At 36.1% G+C, this 22,341-nt stretch overlaps 2 protein-coding genes across 4 annotated transcripts; one reads left to right on the forward strand and one right to left on the reverse strand.

Moving 5' to 3' along the window:
• Positions 1 to 10,706: 10,706 nt before the first annotated feature.
• Positions 10,707 to 13,996, forward strand: LOC141663942 (rust resistance kinase Lr10-like). Of its 2 annotated transcripts, none has more exons than XM_074469786.1 (3): positions 10,707 to 11,597; positions 11,745 to 11,804; positions 12,137 to 13,996. In XM_074469786.1, the coding sequence occupies exons 1-3, from the start codon at positions 10,748 to 10,750 to the stop codon at positions 13,123 to 13,125; spliced, it is 1,899 nt and encodes a 632-aa protein (XP_074325887.1). In that variant the 5' UTR covers positions 10,707 to 10,747; the 3' UTR covers positions 13,126 to 13,996. The 2 variants fall into 2 exon arrangements, with proteins under 2 accessions (XP_074325887.1, XP_074325888.1); XM_074469787.1 differs by having other exon boundaries at positions 10,714 to 10,877.
• LOC141663943 (MLO-like protein 6) lies at positions 13,615 to 18,625 on the reverse strand. Of its 2 annotated transcripts, XM_074469789.1 has the most exons (14): positions 18,386 to 18,625; positions 18,209 to 18,266; positions 17,895 to 18,058; positions 17,684 to 17,800; positions 17,410 to 17,470; positions 16,233 to 16,321; positions 16,049 to 16,123; positions 15,865 to 15,953; positions 15,600 to 15,649; positions 15,474 to 15,514; positions 14,858 to 15,031; positions 14,329 to 14,364; positions 14,104 to 14,232; positions 13,615 to 13,993 (listed from the first exon to the last, which is right to left on the reverse strand). In XM_074469789.1, exons 1-14 carry the CDS (start codon positions 18,515 to 18,517, stop codon positions 13,679 to 13,681), a joined length of 1,530 nt encoding a protein of 509 aa, XP_074325890.1. In that variant the 5' UTR covers positions 18,518 to 18,625; the 3' UTR covers positions 13,615 to 13,678. The 2 variants fall into 2 exon arrangements, with proteins under 2 accessions (XP_074325890.1, XP_074325891.1); XM_074469790.1 differs by lacking the exon at positions 18,209 to 18,266 and having other exon boundaries at positions 18,386 to 18,526.
• Between the last annotated feature and the right edge of the window lie 3,716 nt (positions 18,626 to 22,341).

Consider the following 22,341-nt stretch of genomic DNA (forward strand, 5'->3'; position numbering starts at 1 on the left):
GTTGAAGCTTTAGCATTCACTTTCAAAGCAACTGATTTTGCCTTGTTGTTTTTACTTTCTTTCATTTGCTGAACTTCCAAATCATGAGTTCTCAGCATGCCATAGACTTCATCCAGGGTGATTATTTCTGAATCATATTGATGTCGTATGATTGAAGTCTGAGTCTCCCACTCCTCATTCAGGGCTCTCAGAAACTTAGTGTTTGAATCCTCCCGATCATACACCTTTCCCACCAAGGATAGATTGTTGAGCAGGGTAAGAAACCTGTCATAGATGTCGGTGAGACTTTCATCAGGTTTGGCCTCAAAATGTTCATATTCTTGAATTAGAACAGCCATTCTGTTCTTCTTGATGGCCATGGTTCCTTGACATTGAGTTTCAAGAGCATCCCAGATCTCCTTGGCAGTCTTGTAGGCTATAACCCTGTTTGACATTACAGAATCAAGACTGTTATGCAAAATGTTTCTTACCTTTGCATCCTTTAGCACAACAACTTTCTCTTCTGGTGTCCATTCACTATTTTCCTTCAACCGATAGTGTTCAGCAACAGTAGGAGTTGCAGGCACCAGTTTTGTTGGCATGTAGGGTCCATCATTGATTACGTCGAGGTAGTCTGGATCTGTAGCCTCCAGGTGCATGAGCATCTTCACCTTCTATGTAGGATATTCAGCCTTTTTCAGAATGGGGATTTTAATACTTTCATACTTGTTCAAAGACATGTTTAGATCGCTTCTGATTATAGATTTATCAGTTAGCTATGATACCAATTGTTGCCCAGTAGTAATACAATTGTTTAAAGGAGGTTGGATACAATTGTATAAATGTTTCGAACAAGTATAAAAATATAACCGTTCTTTATATTTCTGATAAAAGCTGTTACAAACTTTCTCAAGAAATACTGATATTCTTGAGAGCTGCTAGGTCGTACAATGCTCGAGTTAATCACTATGTGATGACCTAAACTGTGTTTATATAATACACAGTTGCTACAAATCAATCTAAGATATACATTATCAATTACTAACAGAAAATGATACATATCTTTAACTGAATATACAAAGTCCTATCACTCAAAACATAACAGATATCTATCCCACAAAATAAGGAACATAATCAATCTTCACAATAGACTGCCTTTAGATGCTGATGTTCTGCAGATACTGATGATGCATCAAATCCTGACGACTCATCAAATACTGATGACATCTAAACACAGTCAAATCCTAAGCTCCTCTTAATCATTGAGAAATAGCACGTAATAGGATGTATACTCAGGAGTTTAAGGACCTGATGGAGGATCATGATGCCCTTACTCACCCTATGAGCTACAAAGAAGGCTGGGATGCTGCGGTTGAGGCCATTTAGGCCGAATACCCGGAGATGCTCGAGGCAGAATCCTTCCATTGCCCTCTTAAGATCCCAAGGCTAGGGGGAGTCACAGACAGGGTTGTGGACCTTATTCGCGAAGAGGAATGATCCATCCCTTCTCCTGATCCCAGAGCTTCTTCGTCCAAAGCACCAGTCGAGAGCCAGGGTCATAAAAGGAAAGAGCCCGAGTCTAGCTCCGGAGAAGAGGAATCCTCCTCCGAGGAAGAGGCCGAGCCTGGTGTGAAGAAGGCCAGAGTGGAAGAGCCTCCAAGACCAGCTCATCAAAAGGCGTCTGAGGATAATTTTAAGGAGACTTCAGCGGAGACTTCTGAGGAAACCTCTGAGGGGCCAACTCAGGAAACATCCGAGGAGACTTCAGAGAGTGGCTCCGAGGAGTCTGGGCCTTCTAAATCGAATGCTTAGCTTTTCCTTTTTGTATTTCCTTCATTTTGTAAAATACTTTTGGAAATTATGACTTTGTTACCCTTCGGGGTTTTATTTATGTCATTTTTCTTGCTTTAACTATTTTTTGATTGATTACTAATTTGAATCACACAGTTCTAAGAGTCTTACATTGAATAATGGAAACAAGACTGAAAACGATCTGAACCGCACAGTTCTAAGAGTCATGTATTGAATAATGGAAACAAGACTAAAAATTATCTGAACCACACAAATTCCTAAGAGTCATGCATTGAATAATGGAAACTAGACTGAAAAATAGATGTATATGACATACTTGCAAATGCTACTCATAGAATTCCAATTATAGAAGGATTCCTAAATTTCTCTTTCTTTTATTATTTATTACTCCATTCATCAAAGCACGAATCTTGCTAAGTAAACAAAGTGTTATCATAACTTGGCTCTTCAAAGTTTGAAACAACTTCAACTTGAGAATATATATCCTGGTTTTTCAAAACCTTATATAAATGGGTTCAACCCTGTTAATTACAAACTAGAATGTAAATCCTACTAAAACTGAGATATAAAACCCTAAGCAAGCAAAGCTTCGCGGTGCTTTTGAACCCTGTTACTACCTCAATAAGTATGAACTATATGTAGTAAATCTTCAGGTTTTGGGCATGCCAAGTCTGAGGTACTTCTTCTCCGTCCATGGTCTCCAGTTTGTAAGATCCCCTTTTTTGGACGCTCTTAACCTTGTATGGCCCTTCCCAATTTGGGGCGAGCTTTCCTTTCTTCCCTACCCCAGAAGCTTCCACCTTCCTTAGGACCAAATCTCCTTGCTTAAAAAATCTCTCTTTCACCCTCAGGTTGTAGTAAAAAGAGGTTTTTTCTGATATTCCACAATCTTTGCATGCGCTACATCTCGCACTTCATCTATTAAATCCCGGGCTAATTTTTGCCCCTCCTCATTTTCCTCAGCGTTGAATGTTTGAATCCTTGGGGACGAATGTGATATTTCTACTGGCACAACTGTCTTTGCTCCATATGCTAACATGCAAGGTGTTTATCCTGTTGTGACTCTACATGTAGTTCTGTAAGTCCAAAGTATTAGCAGTATCTTATCCACCCAATTATTTTTGGACTTTTTAGTCCTCTTCTTTAAACCATCTAGAATGATCTGATTTGCAACTTCTGCTTGCCCATTAGCTTGAGGATGAGCAACAGAAGTGAATCTCAAGTCAATTTCGTTATCTTCATAAAACTTCCTGAACTCTTCATTGTTGAATTGTGTTCCATTGTCAGTCACCAAGATTCGGGGAATCCCGTACCTGCACATAATATTATCCCACAAGAACTGCGCGACTTGTTTGGTCGTAATCTTTTCCAGGGGCTTAGCTTCAATACACTTGGTAAAGTAATCAATCACTACAATCAAGAACTTCCTTTGAGCAGTGGACATTGGAAAAGACCTGAAAATATCCATTCCCCATATAGAAAATGGGATTGGGAAGGTTTATGGAAGTGAGCATGTCGGGAGTTTGCCTTACTACAGGGGCATATTTCTGGAAACGATCACATCTCTTCACATATCTTTTGGCGTCAGCCATCATTTCTGGCCAATAAAAGCCTAAGTAGGTAATTTTGTGGGCTAAGGCCCTGCCCCCCAAGTATTGGCCACATATACCCTCATGTACTTCCTCCAAAGCAAGCTGAGCCTCATATGTCCTGAGACATCTTAAATAAGGAACTATAAAAGATCTTTTATAAAGAATCCCATCAATTAGAGAGTATCTTAGAGCCCGTACAGACAACTTTCTTGCTTCCACTGCATCACTAGGAAGCCATCCTATTTGTAGATGAGCCTTAATAGGATCTATCCATGTCCCTTCAAGTCCTATAGGGGCAATTAACTTGACGTCTATACTCCGTGTTTTCAAAACACGAAACTACACGCTCACAGAGCTTTCTTCCATTTCTGATGAAGCAAATTTGGATAATGCATCGGCCTTAGCATTTTCTTCCCTTGGAATGTGTTCAACATGGAATTCATCGAATTGAGTCATCACAGCCCTTACTAAGCGTACATACTTCGCCATGGTTTCATCCATTGCTTCAAACTCCCCCTTGACTTGGGATACCACCAGCTTTGAGTCCCCACAAACTTTCAAGTTTTTGACTCTCAACGTCCCTGCTAGGCCAAGGCCAGCTATCAGAGCTTCATACTTGGCTTCATTATTGGTGTTTGGAAAATCTAACTTTATAGCATATTCAATCAAGAATCCATCGGGGCTTTGCAAAACTAAACCTGCTCCACTCGAATTTGTTTTTGATGCTCCATCAAAATAGAGAACCCAGAATTCCTTGTGCTTGTTCAGTTTATCTTTATTATCTTCTTTTTCCTCCATGCTCTGAAGTTCTGTATCTCCCTGCCCCCCGACTTCTAGGTTGGGGATGGTACACTCAACCAGAAAGTCAGCCAAGGTCTGGGCTTTTATCGCCGTTCATGGCTTATACTTTATGTCAAATCCTCCCAGCTCAATGGCCCATTTAATCAACCTTCCACTGGCCTTAGAACTGTGGATGATGTTTCTCAAAGGTTGTCCATTACTAGGGCTAAAGCAAACTTTTCAATAATCGAATAATTTAACTCAGCTCCGTGCAGCATCTTACTGACATAGTATATGGGTTTCTGGACTCTAAGTTCCTCCTTAATCAATACAGCGCTCAAGGCATTTTCTGAAACGGCCAAATATAAGTACAAAGTTTCGTTCAGGTCTGATTTGACCAAAAATGGAGCTTGGACCATGTATTTCTTCAACCCTTCAAATGCTTCTTGACTTTCCTCAGTCCACATGAAATCTTTTATTTTCTTCAAGGATTTGAAGAATGGCAAGCACTTATCTCCGGATTTGAAGATAAATCGTCCTAAGGCAACAACCCTTCCGGTGAGCTTTTGAACATCTTTGACAGTCTTTGGAAGCTCCATGTCCAAAATGGCCTTTATCTTATCAGGATTTACCTCGATTCCCCTCATGGAGACTATCAATCCCAAGAACTTTCCTGATCCCACTCCGAAAGCACACTTTGCAGGATTTAACATCATTTTGTGGTGTCTCAGGACCTCAAAGGCTTCCCTCAAATGGGTTATATAGTCAGTCTTCACAAGACTCTTGACTAACGTTTCATCTACATATACTTCCATTGTTTTCCCAATAAGATCTTTAAAAATTTTATTTACCAACCTTTAATAGGTAGCTCCTGCATTCTTGAGACCAAACGCCAAAACAAGATAACAAAAAACACCAAAGTCAGTGATGAATGATACATTTGGGATGTCATCCTTATGCATCTTGATCTGATTGTATCCACTGAATCCATCCATAAAGCTCGACATCTTGTGACCAGCGGTCACATCTATCAATGTATCTATCATTGGTAATCGGAAGCAATCCTTCGGGCATGCATCATTCAGATCAGTGAAATCCACGCACATTCTCCACTTTCCATTAGCTTTCCTCACCATTATAGGATTTGCTAACCATTCCGGAAATTGTATCTCTTCAATGAAACCAGCCTCTAAGAGCTTATCTACTTCTTGCTTGATTGCCGCTTGCCTCTCAGGGGCAAAACTTCTTTTATTTTGCTTCACGGTCTTTCAATTTGGATCTACGTTCAGTTTGTGAGGGATTAGTTTTGGTTCTATGCCAGGCATATCAGCTGATGACCATGCAAATACATCACTATTTTCTTTTAAAAACCTCACCAACTTCCCTCTAAGGGGCTCCTCCAGTGATGCTCTAATGAAAGTCACTTTCTCAGGATCCTCGGGAGCCAAAGGGATAGGAATCAAATCTTCTGTTGGCTTCCCTCTTTTCTCGTCATTCTCGCGAATATCCAGATCTTCAATAGGGAAAACATGCCCCCAACTCCATAAGCCCTAAGGGAGGCTACATACAACTCCTTGCCATTTTTTGATCTCCTCTCTCTTCTCCAATCCCGTTTCTAGTAGGAAACTTCATTCCCGAATGGTAAGAGGAGGGGATGACTTTATGTATTCATGTTCTTCCGATGATTGCATTATAAGTTGATCCAGCCTTTACCACTACGAAGTCCAACATATGTATTGCTTGTCTTGGTTCATGTCCTATAATTAGAGGCAACTTAATTATCCCTTCCACAGGGCATTCGACTCCAGCGAAACCATATATTGGCATATCAGTTGGGCTTAATTGAGAATCATTGTAACCCATCCTTATAAAGGTATCATGGAGTAAGATGTCCGTCGAGGCTCCATTGTCTACATGGACTCTCTTCACGGGGTTGTTCCTTATTATCGGTGTTATGACCAGGGGATCATCATGAGGAAATTTGACACCCTCTAAGTCAAAATCATCAAATGTCATTGTTACTCTTGTCATAGCCCTCTTCGGGGCTTCTCCGATAATAAGCATGACTTCTCTACTATACGCTTTCCTCGAGTTTTTAGATGAACCAACAGCAGTTAGTACTTCAAAGATTGTATTTATTATTGGCCCTTGAGGTTGAGGTCCCCCAAAGATTGCGTTTATCACCGGCCCTCGGGGTTGGGGGTTTCGCCCCTGATCATTTTGATCCTTTCTACGATCATCAAAGTTCCTTCTTCCACTATTATTCCTATCTCCTCCATCTCCAGTATACTTGTTCAGCTTTCCTTTTCGACTAAGGAAATCAATTTCGTCCTTCAGTTGTCGACACTCATCGGTGTCATGACCATCATCCTTGTGAAATCTACAATATTTGCTCTTGTCTAGCTTACTAGCATCAGCCTTCAGGGGCTTAGGCCAACGAACATCCCTATCTCTTTCAATTTCCATTATGATGTGACTTCTAGGAGCATTCAGTTTAGCATATTCGGTGAACTTTTGTCCAGGTCCTCCCTTCTTCGGGGTTAAATCAGCATTTTGCTCAGTTCTAGGATACTTGTCCTTGGCATTATATTTTAGGTCAGTCTTTCACTTCTTGCCACCAGCGGGCTCGTTATTCACCACAGTTTCCTTATGCTTTCTTCCACTTTAATATACTTCCCGGCCCTATCTGGGAGCTGTAACATGCTTTCAGGGGGCGCATGGTTAATGACATCTTGAAGAATTCGTCCATAGTTCCCTACTGCAGTGCTATCATAGCTACCTTGTCGTCAAGGTCTGGGACCTTCAAAGCTTCTTTGGTGAAACGGTTCAGATAGTCTCTCAGAGACTCCTTTGCTCCCTATACAATGCTCATGAGGGATGCTAAACTCTTTTCATGCACTCTTCCACTGATGAATTGCTTGATGAAAGCTTGACTTAAGTCTCTAAAGGACCTAATTGAATTCGGAGGCAAACGGTTGTACCATCTTTGAGCCATTCCCGTCAGGGTTTGAGGAAAGGTTTGACACTTAATAGCATCATTCACGGGCTGCAACAACAGTGCATTGGAGAATATTCTGACATGATTAGCGGGATCTCCAATATCATCATAGGCTTTAATGGTGGGCATCTTAAACTTCCTTGAGATGTGGGCATTCATTATTTCTTCTGTGAATGGTGAAGTTGGATCATCAGGATCTCCTAGGGGCATGAGATCACTTGGATCAGCCCTTGGGACAACATCCCTTCTTGGTATTGGACCACCATCCAGGTCTATGATTGGAGGAGGATCTCTCCTCCTCGGAGGAAGTGGGGGTCTTGGGGTCAAGTGCGCCTCCAAGTCGCGCTTCAGCCTGTGGATCTCAGTTTTGTGAGCCCTGATCCTCTCTTGTACTTCTTGGGAATTCGTCCCTCGGGTGCTTTTGGGGCGCTGGTTAGCATCAGGCATTGGTTCTTTACCAGCACGCCTCCTTCTTGGTGCTACATCGTCATTTGAAGATTCGGAGTCTTTTTCAGTGTAAGGTCCAGAGAATTCTTGGTCCTCCGGAATAGGAGCCAAACGGTGTCTGCCCTTGTGTTTCACTCTGATTAGCATGTCCACTTCCTCCAACCTTGGGGTATAGGGGCATCCCGTAAGGGGGGTAAGTGGTCATAATAGTTGAATCCTCATGTACCTGCTGAAATTGGGAATTCGTTCCTTGAGGAGCCGGGGGATTCGTCCCTTGTGGCTGAGGCTCAGTTGCTCCTATCAGGGTTCCTCCTTGGGTGGAGGCGTGGGTTGAGTGTGGGGGTAACTCCACCATCAACGAAATCGTTTGGGTCGTCCCAGCTGGTATTTCTTTGGGAGCGTTGTTTCTACTCCGTGTATTCGCCATGGTTGTTGTTATGTTTTCCCACAGACGGTACCAAATATTATGGGTAAAAACTTAGGGTGTATTTATGGTTAGGATTTGTGAGTTTCGGGGCTCGATTTGACTGCTCTCGTGTCTCGTGACTCAATATGCCTTTCACAAGATGCCTACGTACCTTGTAATGCCAAGGATCAAGTCAAAAAACGTAGTTCTGATTTGTGGGATGAGACCCCTTATATAGGCATGCAATACCTTTGAATTAGGTTAGGATTAGGAGACTTGGTGGACAAGTCTCAGATTTAGAGTAGACTTTAGAGTCCTATAATGCAGGAAATTGATTTCTTATCCTATGAGATTTTTTGGAGGTCAATCTTCCAAGGAATTGTATCCTTATTTGGACTTTACTTATCAGCTGATTTATCCCACATTAATTAATTACAAAATTAATTAATATTCAGAGTTTTGGACCTTTTATAATAAATTTTATTGTTGGCCCAAACCGGACATAATTAATGCGATATTAATTACACAACCAACATTTATTTAACTCTGTATCAGACGTGAACTCAAATTGGTTACTTTCCCTATCTCACGATCTTTTTTCTTTTTCCACGTCACAGTGATCACTTGGCTTTGAACTATTTTTATTTACATTTATTAATAATTACTTTTTTTTTCTACTCACACTTGTACATTAAATTGTCAACTCTTGTACTCTATACCTTGCGAGTTCTAACAATCACGTTTGACCACTTTTCTTTTATTCTTTTAACATTAAAATTTCTAAATTTCTAAATTCTCAAATCAACAATAACCTTTATATTAATACTCATTTAAAATTAGCTAAACACATAAGCAATTATTTAAACCAACATAAATGTACATATATAAACTAAGATCTCATGTTCTATTTATAAATTTTGAAATTATATGAATTTAATTAGTGGTAATAAAACTTTAATCTACTCACTACAAATACATTTATTTTCATGTGTATTGATTTGATTGCATGATTCTGTGTTAATGGGACAGAGACGTGACACGGTACCCGACTAATTTAAATTATTATTCTAAAACTCGATCTTTTTAATCAAGATATCGACCGAGTACACATACTCGAACTTTTTTTATCACGAGCTGATTTTTCATTAGTTTGAATTGAACCCGCTTTTAAGTTTAACTCGTGTTAAACTCGGTTCTACTCGAATTAAAATTTAAAAAGCCTAAAAATGAATCAATGGTAAAAAAACATTGAACCAATATAACTGTTTAATTATTTAATAATATTACACAATTTACTCACTCATGTTACTATGTGATGTATATGTCCGATTTCATACAAAACTAATAATTTTCATATCATAGTAAATTATAATAAATATTTTTTCTATTATCTAGAAGATGTATATTATAATTATAAGAATAAGCTTAATTTATATTGTCCCGGTTGGTTTCATCTTTAAAATAACATGTAATTTTTATATTATACATATCTATAATAATAAATTAGTTTTAAAAATTAACTTTCTGATATATTTGATTTTTGATTCGTGTACTAATTTCCAGTGCTTCTAGATTAAATTGAATACTCTTGACTCCATAAACTCATTAAGTCAAACTTAATTAAACTGAATTATGATTTTTAGATAAAGAGGGAATAACTATCTTTTTGGTCACATATTCAAATCTCATGGAAGGAGAATTTATGATTATGTCTCCTGAGTCAGAGTCTGTCGCTTAAAAACGATTTACCTTGGTTCACGTGATTTGCAGACTATTGCGTGACCCCGTAGGGTTTACCCAGTACGCCCCCGAAGGGTAGCGACTGCGGGTTATCTACTATTAATATATATATATATATATATAATATTATAAAAATCTAAGTCATAAAATTTAATAAAATAATTAATATACATATACATATATAATATACATATATATAAATGATATATATATATATATATGTATTTTGCTTAACTAATAAAGTGATTGCATTTTTGAAATTTTATAGTAAAACTACAATAACGAAACTAAAAAACAGAGTCACGTCAATAAATAATATAAATCAATATTTTATTTACTCAAAAATTAAATTTATGAAAAGAGAATTTGATAAAAAGAGACAATGTGACTTATCTAATAAAACTTTTAAAATAAACTCAAAAGTTATGTAGCACGTATGGTATGGTAGTGACATAAAATTTTTAAGTAGGAAGTAAGGGTTGGATTTACGGGGATACAATAATACTTATTTTGGATTAAAATTGTGTAAGGGTGATAATTTTATAATTGTTTAACTTATAAGTGCAAAATCGAGATTTCACGGTCATTAAAACGATTTAAATTGTCCATATACGGTCTTTTTAATGTGTGCCCAAGGGCATACAATAAGCACTAAATTTTATGAGTTTTGTGCATTTTTATTGGTGGAGTTGTTGTAAATGCAGGGGTCCATCAATATTTATGATCAGATGACCAATTAAAATACACCAAACTCATGAAAGTTGGTGTTTATCGTGTGTTCTTGGGCACATATTAGAAAACCGTTTAATATATCGAGATTTATTAGCCATTAAAATGATTTAATTGGCCCCAATACTCTTTTAATTTAATACACAGATACAGATACAAGAGATTTCGGGCGTGGAAAGAGCAATTGATAGTTGACTTGACTTGAGTTTTGCACTTTAAAAGGCAGGTTTTACAGTTTTAGATATTAAACTGAGAGGGTAGAATATGGGAAGGAAGAGCTGGCCTTCTGGGACTCCAAAAACCTCAAAAATTTCTGTAGCATTCATTATCATCTTTACACTATTATCTTGTTTAAGCTCATCGCGCTGTGAGGCTTCGTCTCCATCTTCTTGCGGTAATATCTTAAACATAAGCTGTCCTTTTACACTGAAAGGTGATAATCAGAAGTGCAGTGCTTCTTTCATCATCCAAGAGCTGTCTTGCATCAATAATCGTACCATCTTATGTTTGCCTCAAGATAAGCTCTCATATTATGTGGAGAGTATCAATTATAGTAATCTTTCAATTAGGATTACTGATTCTCGCATTCATAAGAATAACTCTTATTCTTCTTATCTTACATTAGATTATATTAAAGATGACCATTTCGAATTATCAAGTATGCAATTTTATTATAGTATTCCTTTAAGTAAGTTTAATAAGCCAATAACAATGATAGAATGTCCGTCACCTGCAAATTCTATCCGATACAGAAATATAACCTCACCAAATTCTTCTTCAATCTCTGATTCATTAATGGGAAAAAACTATGTTAATTCATATACCTATATAGTGGCTGGGAAATTATATGTGCGAGATATTGAGGACAATTGCAGGATTAACACGGTGACCTGGGTCCCCCTGGATTATGTGTTCACCAATATGTCTCACGATGCTCTGTTTTATGGATTTCAACTTCCTTGGAGTTACTTCTACTGCCTAAACTGTGAACCAGCAAACAATGGGACAGGCTTTTGCCATACTTCTCACCCTGATCATCATCAATGGGCTTGCGATTCCTACTTGCTGCCGTGCAACTTCTACCATCTAAAGTATTACCAAATTTCAAGTCGCTGTGTGTAAAAATAACATGGCCCATTTGTATAAATCAAATTGATTTATTTGCTTCTACATGTTTGATTGCATGCCTCCTCACAGATTTTGTTATTATTTTATACCACAGAAAACAACTTGCTAACTGAAATTTGCATTAACCATGTAGGTTTTCGTGAAAATTGGATTGAAATCACGAACCAATTAATATACGCTAGCCCAGTAATTGGTAAGATACTTCTCCCTCTTTTATTTCTTCTTTTTCTTTTTGACTCCAGAGATGTTAGAATTACAATTGCGATCAGGAATCATTGATCTTTTATTCCAATTCAAAATCAGTGATCTTGTTTAGACTATATATGGGTGCTTAGTCTAGAATAGATTGATCATATAAGTGTTACAACACACAATAAGTGTTAAGCTGGATATGTTAACTTATGTGTACACCTAAAAACTGAAATACAGTAGGAATTGGTTTTCAAGGCATTACAAGCTTAAATTTGTGTTTGTTATTGCTATTTTATCTTTAATTTATGTGCTTCCTTCCTTTCAAAATTATAGGAATACTTGCAGGATTTATTCTTGCTGCAAGATTTCTTTTAGGTGCACCATTTTTGCTTGCCTTGTTGGTTTATAGAGCTAGGAGAAGACATTTATCAATGTACGACACTATTGAGGATTTTCTTCAAACTCAAAACAACTTGATGCCTACAAGGTATGCGTACTCGGACATCAAGAAGATTACCAATAACTTTAAAGAAAAACTTGGTGAAGGAGGTTTTGGGATTGTATATAAAGGAAAACTTCGTAGTGGTCTTTTTGTAGCGGTTAAGATGCTGGGCAAATCCAAGGGTACTGGAAAAGAGTTCATTAATGAAGTTGCTACAAGTGGGAGGATTCATCATGTCAATGTGGTGGAACTCATTGGTTTTTGTTTCGAAGGTCCAAAACGTGCTCTCATTTATGAATTCATGTCTAATGGATCTTTAGAGAAGTACATTTTCTGTAAAGAAGAAACAGAAGGAGAAGCTGTTACCTTGAGTTGGGAAAAGATTTATGACATTTCCTACAAGGTGGCAACCGGAATTGACTACCTTCATCGAGGTTGTGACATGCAAATTTTGCATTTTGACATCAAGCCTCACAACATTCTTCTTGATAAGGATTTTAATCCTACTATTTCCGATTTTGGGCTGGCAAAGTTATATGCCGCTGATGATAGCATTGTAACTCTCACTGCAGCGAGAGGAACACTTGGCTACATGGCTCCAGAGATGTTCTACAAAAATATCGGTGGAATTTCATACAAAGCAGATGTTTATAGTTTTGGAATGTTACTGATGGAAATGGCGGGTACAAGGAAAAATTTGAACCCTTTCGTAGATCATGTTAGCCAAATTCACTTCCCATCATGGATATATGACCAATTCAACGAAGGAAGAGAGCTTGAGATGGGAGATGTTACCGAAGAAGAAAGGACGTTAGTAAAGAAGATGATAACGGTAGCATTGTGGTGTATACAAATGAAGCCAGGTGATCAAAGTTACTAAGATGCTAGAAGGAAACATTGAACAATTGGTAATGCCTCCTAAGCCTTTTCTATATCCACAAGCGGAAACAGCTGAGATAAACAACTCAACATATGTTTCCCCAAATTTACTTGAAGATGAAGACTGAATGTTATTGGAATGCGGAGATATGAACACTTTGCTTGTTTTGTCATTTCATAAATCAGGCCTGTTTATCTGTAGTACGTAGTGCCATTAATAACATGACCACGTCTGCTTGTATTCAAGAAAGTTCTGGTATTCTATATTGTATTCAACTGTGTTTTTTTTTGCATTAATATTAAAGAAGTGTTTGAGATCTTTTTTTCTTTTATTTAATATTGAAATTTAAGTTTTTTCAGGTGGGGTGGGGGGAACAAAAATTTGTTGAGGTCCTTCCCGGAATGTAGTACATGGTGTAATTCTCAATTGCTATATACCATAATTATACACATAAAAATTCTCTCCAGCATCCTATTTCCTCTTCACAGGTACAAAAGAAGTAATGAATTCCACACGAAAGTCGAAGTTCTGTTCAACACACAATGTTTAGTAATCACAATTTTCGAAACTCAAAAGATCCTAACCTTTTATGATCCCTATCTTCCTGCCTAACAGTAGCACTTTCGACTTCAACAATTCCCTCATCGTCAATAGGAGGATCGTCAGTTTTTAATGATAAAGAGCGGCCCCTAGTAGTGGCGAAAGAAGGCAGAGGGTGTAATGAAGTTTGTGGTGAAGCATTTAGCGACGTAAGAGCAGAATTAATGGCGCTTCTTCTAGCTACGTTTTTCTTTGCCTTCATTCTCCATTTCTTAAGACCATCTTCCACTTCCTCGGGGAAAACAGATTTCCTCATTGATGTACCCATCTGTCAAAATTATGCATATTTTAGTATCAAAAAAAATGTTTTATTAGTTTGAAACTCCGCCGAATCATTTAACGTATTTTCTCCAGTGAATCTGTAGTACACTTATTCACCTGTGTAACCAAAGCATACAGTGGCAAAGTTACGTAGCCGCAGAGGATGTGAACTACCACACCAGTGACAACTCGTATGGCAATATCTATACGTTTCGGATGGAAGCAAGATTTTAGTCCAAATTCATACTGAAAAATCACACAGTATTGTTAGTGGTCACATCTTTCACATAAACCACTACTACTCGACAAATATTATGATATTAAGGATTCTAAGTTTCTTACCGAACTCCATGCGAAGAATGCCACTTGAAAGGAGTTCTGAAATTCGCACACAAGTATATTATAATCAAAATAGTAGACAACAATTATCTTTATAAAATAATATAAGATGTACAAAGGGACAGGAAACTAGAATCTTCCTCTAATGGAGATATAATCACATAACACATTATATAAATATATAATGTCATCGAGTATCTGAGCTATGCAAGTGATTTGGAAACAGACATTTATCCTTAATATCTCAACTTGATACTATATTATATACTGTCAAAGTATCAAGATATGGCATGTACTCAATGCCTAGGAGTGAATTCATTTGACCCTTTCTAACTTGGAGAAATTACACATTATAGACTGAATAAGGACAAATCGCTATCCGCAAATGTTAGATTTGCAAGTTTAATCGCAGACAAAAGATTATAGTGCAAGTGGCTGCAGATACATTGGAAGATATGTGCTTCTGTGATCAAATTTTGCCTCGCTAGATTTGTACAAGTAATATATAAAACACTAGAAACACAGAAATCACCTGAAATAAAATGAAGTGCATGAGGTGGAGAAGTAATTTTGGTTTACCAAACCAGAAAAAGTGGTCACTGGGCCTTACAAGCAAAGTTCCTCTGACAACTAGTGATTTATCTTTTGTATCCAATCCCATTTTTGTTATCATGCCTTGTAGCTTTGTCCCTACCACCAAGAGCATCTGCCATAGAAAAGAAATTACTATTCAGTTGTCAACTTATGTATCCTAAAAACCCATGTACAAACTGAAATACTATTTTCCAAGCACAAAACAAGTGCTAATTGTCATGTTTTTAAACAAACTAGGCCTTCGTTTTTGCTTCTGAAATTCAATAGGCTGTAAAATGACCTATACAAAAACGTGTAATTGCAGTGTAAAAGAAACTGTTTAAAAAAAATGGGACTCCTATGGGAGCAGGACCAGAGTTAAAGTTATAGACATTGGTTTTCCATATTGAATGAAGCACAGACCATTAATGGGAAATAATTCTTCGTTTTTCTTTTAGGTTTACTCGGCATATCAACTTGTTTTGTGGAAGCATAACCCGCAACTTTTGATTCTTTTTACATTTTAGATCTTATGTTTTGTTATGTATATATGATAAATTGACATATATGCTTACCACTAGTGGAACAAAGGGAAGCCAGAGATCATTGTAAAATTCTGTGGCATTGCATAGAAGTTAATAACACCTCAAGTTGAATAGCCATCATCTACAGATAGGGAGGGAGATAATAAAGCATATTACCATCTGCATTGAAGAATATAAAGAGTACAGCAAACATCCATGTCCACAGCCTGAATAAAGGAAAAAAATATTTTCTGAAGAGGACCTCGAGTTCAATATACTACAGAAAAATCATTAAATAAAGGAAATATTTAACCATTAAAAATAGCACCATTGATACTGTAAAACTTGTTATAGTTACATCAATCATAAATTTGAAAATGACATAACTTATGGGGATGTACGGATATATTACATATTTAATTAAAGCAGCTACACATATTACCTTATACCCACCACAACTCCGAAGTCTTTATCCAGAGCTCTTTGCAAATTTTTCTGAAAGTCAAAGTCGCTTCCTTCTTCGAAATGGGCCTTAAAGTGACAAGAAAGCAAGAAGAATTGCCTAGAAAATCACTTGGTTTTAAATCAAGAAAGGAGAAATTCCTGTGAAGTGGTTGGACAGTTACCATAATAAATCCGTGTCGGAGAATGAAATAATCTACTTTAGAGACTGATTGGAAGAATTGTCGGAAAAAAGAAGCCTGCAAATTGTAACATCTCGGGGTTGTACAAATGCCTACATCAGTCACTGATTCATAGATACGAAAATAAAACATGTGCACAACCATACATGTTTAATTTTTAACTAACCGGCAAGCGAAGAAAACGATACTCGCTCCAAAATTTCAGATGCCGTTTCCCAAATGATGTTTGATGTGTAAACTGGAACCTCCTAGGATCTATGCAAGGTAACAATGAAAATACTTAAATATTGACTAGAACCTACAAAAATAGCAGAGTTACTGTACATATGTGCCTCCCGTAAAGGCAGGATCAATAAGATAAAGAGAACGAAGCTCCTTTACATTACTTATGACAATAGATCCTACACTCGTACAATTATTGTATTCCTGCATTCAACTTTACAAATAAATCCTTATCACAACATCATTTATTTTAGACATTGCAAACAGAGTTCAGAATGCACAGGCCATATCGTTGTTGGCTTCTTAGTCCAACAGGATCAGCTTAGATATTTGAATTACTAGTAGGTTTCCATGTTAGCGACACTCTTAATATTTTAAGCAGCAAGCAGAGCCAAAATTATAATCCATGTATATATTTTATAGTTTCAGTATTGATATTTATACAAAAAGGTTAGACGTGTGGATTACTGCGTTTTATAAAGATGCTCTAAATATATGATTATGAAAGAGTAAAGCAAGCTATTCAGAATTTTTTTATGATCAATAAAAGATTATCTTTGCTATTTATAAGGAGGTCAAACTGCCTAGGACATCCAAGCTACCAAGAGGCATGTATGGTCATGAAATACAATCTATGGTTCATTATTCAGATGTTCTGTGACCCACTCTGAATAAGCTGACGGATAATTAGTGGGTGATGGCAGAGATAGCTTCAAGTTGATGTTACCTCACTATTGAATCAATACAACTAGGATGAATTATGGCTCATAAAATTTGATATCTTAGCAAAATTAATTGAAAATACAGAAGCCGAAAGGCAATCTCAGCATAAAACAACAGCTTGCCAGTTTACTATATTATGGCATGACTAAATTTTTTTGCTAGAAACTACAACTGCAACAGTAAGAGGAAATTCATCCAAACCAGTTTGAAGGAAAGGAATAAGAAGTGAGAAAGGAGGCAGATAAGAAAAGTATATCTGTGTATCATCAAATTATCAATGTTAGGATGACTCTTAAAGACCAGACATAAATAGCTCCTGGTAGTTAATATGACTTGTAAAGTAACCCAAAACTGCTATGACTTGTAAAAGGCCTATAACATAAAGTAAAAAAGCTTACCATTAGAAAATTTGTATTCAAAAGTTCTTGTTTCTGCCTCCCAATTTTCCCATCTTTTCATCTATAACAAAGAACCAGAAATCAAAGCAACCAAAATTAATTATTGTAGAGAATATGGCCCAAAGGATTCCCCACTGAAACTCTTAATACACTGCATTTGCTTAAGTTGTACGACATCAACTTCATTAAGATAAGAAACTTAATTCCATTTCACTTTATCAATTATCGTACGCAAACAAGACCAAGAAAAAACGAACCGAATACGAACAATTACCTTAGCCATTCCAAGACTGAAAGTGAGGAAAGACGAGATAATATGAAAGAAAGCCACAGAAAATATCAAAAGCTGGATTTGCTGGACACCATCTCTAGTAATCAAAGACATCTTATCCTGAGTATAACAAATACATCATATGCCAAACAATTTGTTAATTATTCAACTTTAAATCATGTGTGTTAATGAAGTTGCTCTTCACATCATATACCTGCTCTTCACATTTGCTTGATTCCTCTGTGTGAATTTCATCATGAGAATCATTATTGTTACAAGGAAGAAAATGAAAAGCCAAGCTCTTTTCAATACAAATATGTGGAATATGTTCTTCAGTAACAGTAAGAAACAAAGAGATAAACCCCATAAGCATCAGCTCTGCAAATATTATAAATCATAAGCTCCAATAAAAGAGACACAAAATCAAAAAAACATCAATTATATTTTACATCTCCAATTTCTATAAATGGGCCACAAAAACATTTAAAAAGAAATTAAAAGAAGTTCCAATCTAATCTAAACTCCCACCTGATTTAATATTGCCAAGAGCTTTAAGAAGTGACCTCCTCCTCTTCTTGTTCAAGTACTAATTCACACATAATGCATATATATATATATATTTAGTGCCAACTCAACTTGATTCACATAAAAATAAACAAGCACTAAAAAAGCAAATATGGAAGTAGAGTGTGTGAAAATAAATACCTTAGCTAAGAGATGAATAGAATGTTCAATAAGAATGGAAACAGCGATCAAGATCAAACAGATAGTAGCCAATGCCCATGTGGGTGTATGTAAAATAGCTCTCTTTTCTTCCTCTTCTTCTTCTTCTCCCATCTTTCTCTCTCTAAAATGAAGAATAGCCCTAGATTTCTCTCTCTAGATTTTGTTGAAGAGGGTTTAGAAATTATAGTGACAAAAATATAAAAAAGAAAAGGGTGGTTGGATGTTTTAAATATGGAGATTAAGACAGTTTGATTCAAAGTGTTGTGTGAAATATGAATAGTACTATAGTTGCAAAATATTTGTGGGACCGTGTTTTGAAGTATGATTCAGTGTTGGATGGCGGACTTTCAGTGTGGGGTCGATGCCTGGTTGTATGGGTGCGCATATTTACAAGTGATTTATGTGTACGTTACGTGTGATTGATCTATAAAAAGGCTATAGTCATCTCATTTGTGCATCGTTTCGTCTCTATAACTTTCTAAATTATGTAGTAGGAAAATAAGTATTTTCGCCTTGGACGGGTTCAGTAAGCACATGTTTACAAATAATCTTTTACCTCATCTGCTCTGTTTTTAGTAATTGTTTAATTTGGTCAATTTTTTTACCTGGCCAGCTTTGATAGGAGTAATTACACGGATAATTAGTGATAAATTGTTAGCAAGTGTAAATTAGTTTTATAATCAAATAAAAAAATTATTGTCAAAAAGTGTTGGTGTGGTGGTTGAATTCTTGTACCATCCTGTTAAATTAGAAATTCGACTCTTATTATATGCGTATGTAGTTAATTAAAAAAAAATTCTTATTTTGAATGTAAGTGTTGAATAAAAAAATGTGTTTAAATTGAATATTTATATTTTCACTAGACACATATTTCAATCTCTAATCGAAAAATTTTAATTTATTATATTAGGGCTTATTTGGTTGGTATTAGAAAGTTATTTACCAAGTAAAGTTATATTTACTATAAAAATTATAATTGTTTAATGTAGAAAATATTATTTGATTTTCACATGGGTAATCATTCAACATAGAATGTGTAAGTCATCAAGAGAGAGGTGTGTGAACAATTCCCCATATTTAATACAATTTTAAATTTTTAAAAAAGTCTTCCCTTACTTTTGTTTAACAAACAACTCTATCAAACCCGTATTTCGACTACCTCTCAGTTGACTGATTTTTTTCGATAATTACATATTAACAATATTAAAAGATTAATGTAATCAAGCTCCAATTTAGTTCAATATGGTGATTATTTAATATTGTTTGAAAAGTTAGATCATATTCTTCAAAACTATATTTAAAGCAAAATGGAGCCCGATCATGCGAAAAGAATATCTAAAACCAAAGTTTAGGAGTGTGTGTGTTATTAGTTTTTTTTATGAACAGATAGCATGTGATGGTTTTATGGTGTACAGAAAATTTTGTAATCGAAAATAAATCTTGATTATATATATGTCATCTCGAGTGCTGGTTAGAGGTTATGCTTGTTTTTTTTTTCTGCGAAAACTGATAGTCATGTTTTAAACGTGAAAAATGAGGGATGATGAGTGAATTGCGGTTAGTGTGATGTCAAAATCAAGTAGTAGTATTGGTCTTGTATTTGAAAGGGTCCGAGGATAATTGACAATAAAAGCATCCACAAGAATTATTAAAATCAAATGGTCTACTTGAAAACTACTGTAGTAGTATTCCATTTCAGTCCACTTTAGACTTTTGTTCTTGTTCCCCTGCAATGTGGTACCGGTCGGTGGCATTCACTCATATATATACGGAGTATTATTTTTCTCCTTACTCTCAAATAACTATTCAACATTTTACCAAGTCTCGGAAGATTGGGAGTAAACTAGTAATCTGTAATTTTCGGAAGTCTTGCTCTTCCGGTATATGTACTGACTATGAACAAATTTATAAGACATTATGAAAATAATTACTATGAAATCGTTATGCTTATGCATATTACTAAAATCAGCATCTGTATAGATAGTCTGCATCTACACAAACTTATCTGATGATTAATTTAGCCCACCTCGACTAAACTAGTACCCACCCGCACTACACTACCCCCTCATTTCTAATACTATGCTTGCATTGCATTCCACTTCTACACAACTTATCCAGCAATTACTGCAAACAGAATATTATTTATAAACTCTATTACTGCATAGAGTTCATCTTTTTTTCTAAAAGGACTCTGTGAAACTTCTAAAATATCAAAGAAATTCAGTTAATACATCTTATACATATATGAGACTACCTTCAATTTGATGACACGGAGTAAAACAAACTCAAGCAATAAGCAACTCAGTCACATAGAGGAACAAGCCCTCAAAAACTACAATCTGCATCCTCCCGCTTCAAAGCCCTGAAGAAAATAAATTTTACATTAATATATATAAAACTCTGAACACACCTGGGGACAGGGGACTTGAACATTAAACTTCTAAACAAGAGCTATAATGCCATGCATGATAACTGACTAATTCTCTCAAAACTTTAGTACATTGAAAAAAGAAACATTAACTAGATCTTACATAATACTGTAAGTATTACTGTTAGTCTTTAATCTGGACGCCTAAATTTGACAGGACAGGTGCACTAGCAGCAGTAATTACAGGCATTCACCACCATAATACAGGATTTTTTTTTGGGTATATATTGTTTAACATGAAATTACAGTATATGCTATATAGGGATATGTTTTCAATTTTTTTAGTGTAAAGGTTAGGGATATGTCTCCAACTCTTTCGCTATAAGAGGTTAGGCTGCATACATCTTACCGTCTACCTCTACGAGCGGGCTGGATATGCTTGGTTTGGTTTATCAGAACCAGTATAGCAAACACTCCTATATAGTAGCAGTTGACATCTAATGAAAATAAGGATGTGTACTACTATAAATATCATAGGGGACCCTTTCTATGAATTAGATCTCCGACAATTCATCTCTGTTGTGTTAAAGGCTTAAAGCATACCAGTAGTACTGTTATATATAAATTGTCAGTGAACAACTTCCTGAATTAAAACACACTGTGAGTATTGGATAACAAAATAAGCTTATTACCATAGCAATGTTAAGATGTTACACAAAACCAAGTAGCACCAACCAAAAAATAAACAATACAAGGGAAATTTGATTCAACGTGAATACGTGATATTCGTTTAGAATGCAAGGTACTGAAGAGTTATTTGTCAAACCTAAGATAGATTGCGATACCAGGCATTATCTAAGAAGCACCGGCCATTGCAACTTCTACATCTCTAGATCCGACGATGCTAATTACAACTAGCTGGAAAATATGAGGATAGAAATTATAGACATACTTTTTGGCTTGCAATACATTAAAATGCAACATTCTGCCAATTTATCATCACGAATGCAGTCATGATAATTGACAGCATAGGTAAATTATGTGTAATAAACAATTTACTAATTTTTAATACAAGCACCAGGCATCCTTGTTATGCGAAAGACAACAAGGCATTTATTTCACTGTATTGTTATACCCGTGAACCTTTCAGTCTTTAGATATGTGTTCCAAAGAATTAAGATATCTACAGGTGTTGACTCCAAGCTTTCGCTACATTGCGATATTTAGAAGCATATCCCTTACAGCATAGATGCCACTTGCTTTGGTATAGCTTCCCGCTTCCCCAACAATCTTGGTTATCAATATATTCCTAATGTTTACTAGCATTAGGTTTTGCAAATGACTAAAATTACCCTTCCTTTTCTGTTAAGCAAACTTCCAAGGCATGTCTCTTTTGGTCCATAAAAAAGTAGTTGGAGCATCCATTTACAGGATGGGTCAACCCCAAACAGACAAGTACAATGCATTTTGCATATGTTTTGCTGGATTATCCATGGAGCAACCCGTAATTCTTTTAAATTACAGGTTTTGTAATCAGTAAACGTGATTTTAGCAAATTTAAATAACT

The sequence above is a fragment of the Apium graveolens genome, chromosome 6, assembly GCF_009905375.1.
Source record: "Apium graveolens cultivar Ventura chromosome 6, ASM990537v1, whole genome shotgun sequence".
Lineage (NCBI taxonomy): Eukaryota > Viridiplantae > Streptophyta > Magnoliopsida > Apiales > Apiaceae > Apium > Apium graveolens.

Bases quoted from the DNA above. Each gene is read 5' to 3' on its own strand.
- LOC141663943 (XM_074469789.1), bottom strand. From the start codon at position 18,517: ATGGGAGAAGAAGAAGAAGAGGAAGAAAAGAGAGCTATTTTACATACA. The intron at 14,365-14,857 runs GTGATTTCTGTG...TGCGAATTTCAG, and splicing joins TGCACTTCATTTTATTTCAG to AACTCCTTTCAAGTGGCATT. The intron at 14,233-14,328 runs GTAAGAAACTTA...GTGATTTTTCAG, and splicing joins CATTCTTCGCATGGAGTTCG to TATGAATTTGGACTAAAATC.
- LOC141663942 (XM_074469786.1), top strand. From the start codon at position 10,748: ATGGGAAGGAAGAGCTGGCCTTCTGGGACTCCAAAAACCTCAAAAATT. The intron at 11,598-11,744 runs GTGTGTAAAAAT...TTAACCATGTAG, and splicing joins TTACCAAATTTCAAGTCGCT to GTTTTCGTGAAAATTGGATT. The intron at 11,805-12,136 runs GTAAGATACTTC...TCAAAATTATAG, and splicing joins ATACGCTAGCCCAGTAATTG to GAATACTTGCAGGATTTATT.